At 58.3% G+C, this 6,223-nt stretch overlaps 1 protein-coding gene across 1 annotated transcript in view; it reads right to left on the bottom strand.

Moving 5' to 3' along the window:
• Positions 1–6,032, bottom strand: part of FBXL19 (F-box and leucine-rich repeat protein 19) — a 24,037-nt gene extending 18,005 nt beyond the window's left edge. Inside the window, exons 1-7 of the mRNA XM_011933658.1 lie at positions 5,839–6,032; positions 4,688–4,888; positions 3,176–3,319; positions 2,968–3,054; positions 2,663–2,881; positions 1,995–2,156; positions 4–267 (exon numbers count right to left, since the gene is read on the bottom strand). Of these exons, the coding sequence (XP_011789048.1) occupies positions 4–267; positions 1,995–2,156; positions 2,663–2,881; positions 2,968–3,054; positions 3,176–3,319; positions 4,688–4,888; positions 5,839–5,874 (1,113 nt within the window). The 5' untranslated portion in view covers positions 5,875–6,032. The remainder of the gene's footprint in view (positions 1–3; positions 268–1,994; positions 2,157–2,662; positions 2,882–2,967; positions 3,055–3,175; positions 3,320–4,687; positions 4,889–5,838) is intronic.
• Positions 6,033–6,223: the final 191 nt, after the last annotated feature.

The raw sequence follows: 6,223 nt of genomic DNA, 5'->3' as shown, positions 1-6,223 counted from the left end.
AGCCCGCCGCCCCCCGCGGTTCTCTTTCTCGCCAGAGCTGCCCCGGGCTGGCCGTCGCCCATTCCGGGCCTCGCCGGGGGCTTCGTCCTCACTCAGCGATGTGCCCGAAGAGTCGGAGTCGGAGTCTGAGTCCGAGGAGGAAGAGGAGGTGTCAGGCACCCGTTCCAGCAGCTGGCACATCCGCTTGAAACGCTCTAGCTTCTCCCTCTGCGGGGACGGGGACGGCACCGCTGGGCCCTCTGCAGAGGCCAAAGGCGGCTTTGGTTTCTGCAAGGAGACAGGGTTGATGCTGTTCTAGGGTCCCAGATACATTTTCCCACCTCCCTACCCCGAGGAGTCATCAGGGGATGAACAGCCCAAGGGAGAGTCCTGAGTTCCAGCCCTGGCTCTGCTCCGGACAGTGGGAGACCTTGCTAAAGGCGCTGGCAGGCCCTGGGCCTCAGTTTCCTCATTGGTAACAGAAGGGTGCTAATTAAAATAATTTCCAGCTGGGCGTGGTGGCTCATGCCTGTAATCCTAGCACTTTGGGATGCCAAGGCGGGAGGATCATGAGGTCAAGAGATCAAGACCATCCTGGCCAACATGGTGAAACCCCTTCTCTACTAAAAATATAAAAATTAACTGGGCATGGTGGTACGAGTCTGTAGTCCCAGCTACTCCGGAGGCTGAGGCAGAATTGCTTGAACCCAGGAGGTGGAAGCTGCGGTGGACCAAGATCGCACTACTGCACTCCAGTATGGGCGACAGAAGGAGACTGTCTCAAAATAAAATAAAATAAAATAAAATTTCCAGCCCTTACGGATTTCCATGGCTTAGGCAGTGTCAAAAGCCGTAGGGAATGGAGAAATGAGAGACCTGCTTTGAGTCCTGACTTGCCCTCCACTCTGGATGGCTGTGGGAAGCCCCTGCTTCATCATCTACTACCCAGACCAGCTGGAGCAGGCGTCTGTCCACCAACCGAGGGTAACAGTGACTGGCCCCATGAGCAGCACCCCACACCGGCTGACTCACTCCGTCCTCACAGTCCTAACACAGTGCTGACCTGGGCCACTCTTTTCAGACATGAGGAAACCGAGGCTTAAAGGCACGAAGTGACTTGTCCAAGGTTACAAACTGACAAACAGCAAAGGCAGGATTTGGACCAATCAGGCGGACTCCTGTGTTGCGTGTCCATGCCAAGTAATATCTCAATTCTGGCTTTACTGTGTGACTTGGACAAGTCTTCAAACTTCTCTGGGCCTTATTTCCCTTGAATCTAGGTAAATTTTATAGCTTACAAAGCTCACTGCCTTTCAGAACCTCGTTAGATATATACAGTTCTGCAGAATAAGGGGGCAAGGCAGACAGCAGCATCTCCACTTCATGGATAAAGAAACTAAGGCCCTAGCACTTTGGGAGGCCAAGGCAGGCGGATCACGAGGTCAGGAGATCGAGACCATCCTGGCTAACATGTTGAAACCCCGTCTCTACTAAAAATACAAAAAAATTAGCCGGGCGTGGTGGTGGGCGCCTGTAGTCCCAGCTATTCGGGAGGCTGAGGCAGGAGAATAGCGTGAACCTGGGAGGCGAAGCTTGTAGTGAGCCAAGATTGCGCCACTACACTCCAGCCTGGGCGACAGAGCAAGACTCCATCTCAATAAAAGAAAAAAACAACAACAACAAAAAAAATAAGGCTCAGGGTGGCCAACAAGCTTCTAGGACCATACAAAGAGTAAACAGACAGAAATTTGAACTCAGTTCTCTCCCCTGTAAGGCTTGGAAAGATGAGGCAAGTAGGTCAGATGAGCCCTAAGGGTTTTTGGGAAGTCGGGGGCTCCTGTGGCCTGGACACAACCCACCCTCCCACCCAACTCATCTCAGGGGTCCAGACGCCCACCGTAGCCAAGTGGGGCTGGGGCAGAACAAGGTGAGCAGGAAGGGACAGGCCTCAGGCTCCAGGGTGAAGGGTGGGGCAAGGAAAGGTGGGAAGGGGAGGGAGGAGGTCCCCGGCACACCTCCCAGTTCTCGGGAGGGAGCCCAGGGTGGCAGGATGAGAAAGCCTGGCTCGGATTCAGAACCCTGGGGGGCAGCAGGCCCGGGCCGCCTGGGTCCGATCCTCGGAGGAGGCAGGCGTCTCCACCCACCTTCTTCAGGTGCCTCTCTCGGCCTCCTTTCACCTACCAGGGTGAGAGGGAGATATGGGGGAAGGGAGAGACCCCATTAGGCCCCCATGGGTCAGAAATCTAAGGTCCATGCCCCCCTCTTAGACTACAAGTCCCAGAAGCCCCCGTCCCAGGGATAACTCTGAGCATGCTCACCTTGCACCCAGCGTCCTAGCCCACTGAGCATGCTCCATCTCCTCTTTCCTCCCCTCAGGCCCTCTCCAGCCCCTCCCTCCTCCCATGCAGGGATGATCTGAGCATGCTCTCTTCTGCCTCCCTAACCCACCCAGGGCTCCCAAAGCTTCCAGCAGTGCCAGCTCACCTCACCTGTCCCCCACTCCTCCACAATGAGCATGCTCTATCCTCCCCCACCACCCAACTCCTGAACTACATCTCCCAACAGCCCTTGGGGGAACCCACGGAGCACCGCTCCCAGGCCCACACACCCCCACAGAACCAGCCAGGACTACAGCTCCCACAATTCCTAAGGCCAGGCCTAGTGAGCGTGCTTCGTGGCTCACCTTTTTCCTTGGGGTGGGGGGCTCATTCCCTGCCTCCCTTTCCTTTCGTTTGGGGGGCCCAGGCACGTCCTCTGGTGGGGGGCCGGCAGGCAGGGGGCCCTTGCGCCTAGGCGGGGGCGGTGGAAGCGGCGGCTCCTCTGTCAGCTTCCATCCGCTCCCCAAGCTGGCGCCCTCCTCGCCGTTGTCGGCCCTACGGCGGCCAGGCCCCTCACCTGAATCCTAGGCGGGAGGGAAGCTGGGGGTGAGGACCTGCACAGCTCCCCGACCCACCACCTACCCATAGCTCAACCCAGCCCAGTCCCTACCTTGCTGGTGCGGCCTTCCTGGGTGCAGCGAGGGCACTCCCAGCAGTTGGGGATCTCTGCATTGATGACACCCTCAGCCTTCCCCATCTGTAGGCAAGAGGGCAGCGAGTGGGGGGTTGGCCAGGAAGCCCAGAGCCAGGGTGCCCCCCTACTCCCTGCTCCCTGACAATCTGCCCCACCCCAGTTGCCAAGGTCCCAGGGCCATCACCTTCAGGCAGCCAGGGTGGACGATCTCGTTGCAGATTGTGCACTCCATGAGGCTCAAACCAAATTTCTCTTCCTCTCCCTCCACCGTGTCCTCCTTCCCAGCCTCCCCACACAAGAGGCACACAGCTGTGTGTGGGAGCACGGGCTGTTGGGGGAGAGGGGACATCAGGGGCCCCGAAAGCTAACAACAAGGGAAAGACCCTTCCTTCTAGGGACCCTGGCCAGCTGCCAGATGAGGTGCAGCACCCACGGGCCAAGCTGGGTCTGATCCTGAGTTTGCTCCTTTTGGGAGTGTGACCTCAAGCAACTAGTTTAACCTCCTTAAGTCTCCATTTCTGCATCTGCAGAATGGGGCTCAGAATCTTTCCCTCGCAGGATTCTTGGGAGAGCGAGATGATACATGAGAGACACTGATATGTAGCTGTTATAACCTGTGACTGTTATAGCTGGACCCAGGGCCAGTGTGACCCTGAAATTACAGCTGGCTTTGGAGAGGACAGTAACACTCGGTGGGGAAGACAGCTTGGGGTGATACCGAGGTCGCTCCATGAGCAGTCCAAGGGTTGCTCTGAATCCCACAATGAACCCAGTTTTGGCAAGACCCCCTGGGAACACTAGGGAAGTCACTAGTCCTGGGGAAGTGGGGGCAGCCTCAGGCAGTGTGACTTTGGGGAAGACAGTGGTAGAACTGAGTCATAACAAGGATGCGGCAGAATCAAGGAAGATGCAGGTAGTGGGAGAAGAAAGAGTGAGGCAAGGGGTTGGGGGAGAAAAGAAAAGAAGTGAGGGGCTGAAGGGTGAAGAGACCAACCAGGAAAGAGCAGCAGGAGGAAGAGAGGGAGGTGGCAGAGTGGGGAGGGGGACGCAGGATGCAGCTGGCTCCTCGAGGCTGCTGGGGAAAGGCCGTGCTCTGGAGCCCAGGGACGCTCAAAGGATGAGGAAGGCAGGGCGGAAACCCATGCTTCCCTAATCCCTACTGTGTGCTGGGCCTTGTGGTAGACACATTCGCGTCCATGCCATTGTTTAATCTTTACAACTCAGCAAAGGAAACATTTTACAGAGAAGGAACTTGAGGTTCATTCAACATGATTTGCTCAAGGTCACATAAAGGGTGAGCTTGGCCTCAAATCCAAGACCACCCTTGGTGAGGAATAGGCCAGAGAAGGGCAAGACCTGTTGGAAGGGGGCCATCTCTGGGGATGGGCCCCCTCCTGCACAGAGACCTCTTGGGGGGTGGTAAAGCAGGAGTTGGGCATTCTGTGGGGGTGTGACTCTGAGAGCTGGGAAGAGCCTCAAAGTAGGGACTAGGTCGAGCCTTCTGTGCACCTGGACACTGCCCCTAGCTTGGAGCTGAGGACATAAATGGACATCGACACAAACTAGTGAAAGAAGGGAGGAAATGAGCTAGTGAACAAACAGCCACTCCACAGTACAGGCTGGGAGGCAGTCACCAGCCATCCCAGGGAGGTATTGGGAAGGGTGGGCAGAGCCCAAAGGTGGGGGCAGAACTCACGGCAGTGCACTGCCGCAGCAGGCACGACTGCTTCATGCGCCCGGGCCCCCCGAACTTCTTCATGTCTCGGCAGAAGTGGCAATCCCCGCACTCAGTTCGCACACAGGCCCGGCAGCGGCGGCAGCGGGTTCGGCGTCGGCGCGCTCCGGCCCCCGGCCCCCGGCTGCTCGACGACATTGGGGGCGTCAGCAACGCCGAGGGCTGTGGGTGGATGGTGGCAGGGTCAGATGGGCCCACTGGGGCCCTGGCCTGGGAGACTCCCAGCAGCTCCCTCCACCCATAGACAGCTAGAGCCTGCCCTCTTCCCCAGGGGGACAAGAAGGTCACCCCATCCTGTATCTGGGGGCCAATCCTCTACTCATGGCCTGTCTCCCTGCAGCAGCTCAAGAGGAGCCCAAGAACTGCTTCGCGGTCTTGCTCCTCTACCGCTTCCTCAGGGTCCCTCCCCTAGCCCAGGGAGCAGGAGGGGATACCGAAGCCCTCTCCTCTGCCATCCCCACACACTGGAGCTCCTTGGAAAGGTCAGGCACTCCTTGTCCGTGGTGTTAGCTTGGAGAGGTCCCAACTCTTCCCCTGTTATCAGAGTGTAGAATACCCCAGGCTCTCCCCATCCTCAATCTGGGGTAAACTGCCCAGATTCACCTCCCAGATACCCGGAAGCTCCGGACTTTTCTTCCCCCCGCCCCCTCACCGCCCTTCATCCACAGCAGCCATCCAATCTCTCTTCCCCTCAACGCAGTTATCCTCCCCAGATCTAGCGAGATCCTTGCCCCCAAGCCCCTAACGATCTCCTCTGCCCACTAACATCCCAGGGCTCTGACAGCCCAGGAGATGCTTCTTCAGAGACCCTTCTCAGCCCAAGATCTCAGCCCCTCTTGTTCCCCACAGGGCTCCCTCCTCCAGGACATCCTCCTCTTGGATCCCTCAGGTCCACCTGGGCAATCTCCCAGATTCCTTGGGATTCTAGAATCCAGCCTGACATCTCCCCAGAACTCAGGTTGGGCTCAGTCCTAGGCCCCCCAGCATCCTGGGCTGCTTTCATCCCTAATCATCTAGAATCCCTTGGGCTCCCCCTCCCATGGAAACCAGATCCTCCAAGATCCCATGTGGAATTAGAAGCCTGGAGGGTCTCTTTCCAGTCAGAGTCTTACCCCAGATTCCCCCTTTCCAGGGACTTCCATACCCATCCATGGGGCTAAGGGGCCCTCCAGCGCTCCAGGGGAGGGGCCTGGAGGGCGGCGACTGCAGGCGGGGGTGGGGGCTTTCAAGGAGAAGCAGGGTCTAGGAAGGAGGGCCAGTTCCCCAGGGTGGAGAGGTCATAGGAAGGAGGGCTGGAGATGAGTTTGGAGCAGAGAGAGGGTGAGGCTGGGGGCGGGGAAGGTAGAGAGAGGCCGGGCTGAGGATGAATGGGAGTGGGCGCTGCCCAGGTCTGGGGGTGAGGAGGAGCCGCATGAACCCACCTCACACGTGTCCCGGGAGCCATCTCTCCCTTCTCGGCAGCTCCCGGCGGGTCGGCGGCCATCGGCGGCGGGGGGG

The sequence above is a fragment of the Colobus angolensis genome, unplaced genomic scaffold (assembly GCF_000951035.1).
Source record: "Colobus angolensis palliatus isolate OR3802 unplaced genomic scaffold, Cang.pa_1.0 Scaffold128, whole genome shotgun sequence".
Taxonomy (NCBI): domain Eukaryota; kingdom Metazoa; phylum Chordata; class Mammalia; order Primates; family Cercopithecidae; genus Colobus; species Colobus angolensis.
This window is presented reverse-complemented; position numbering and strand designations above follow the sequence as displayed.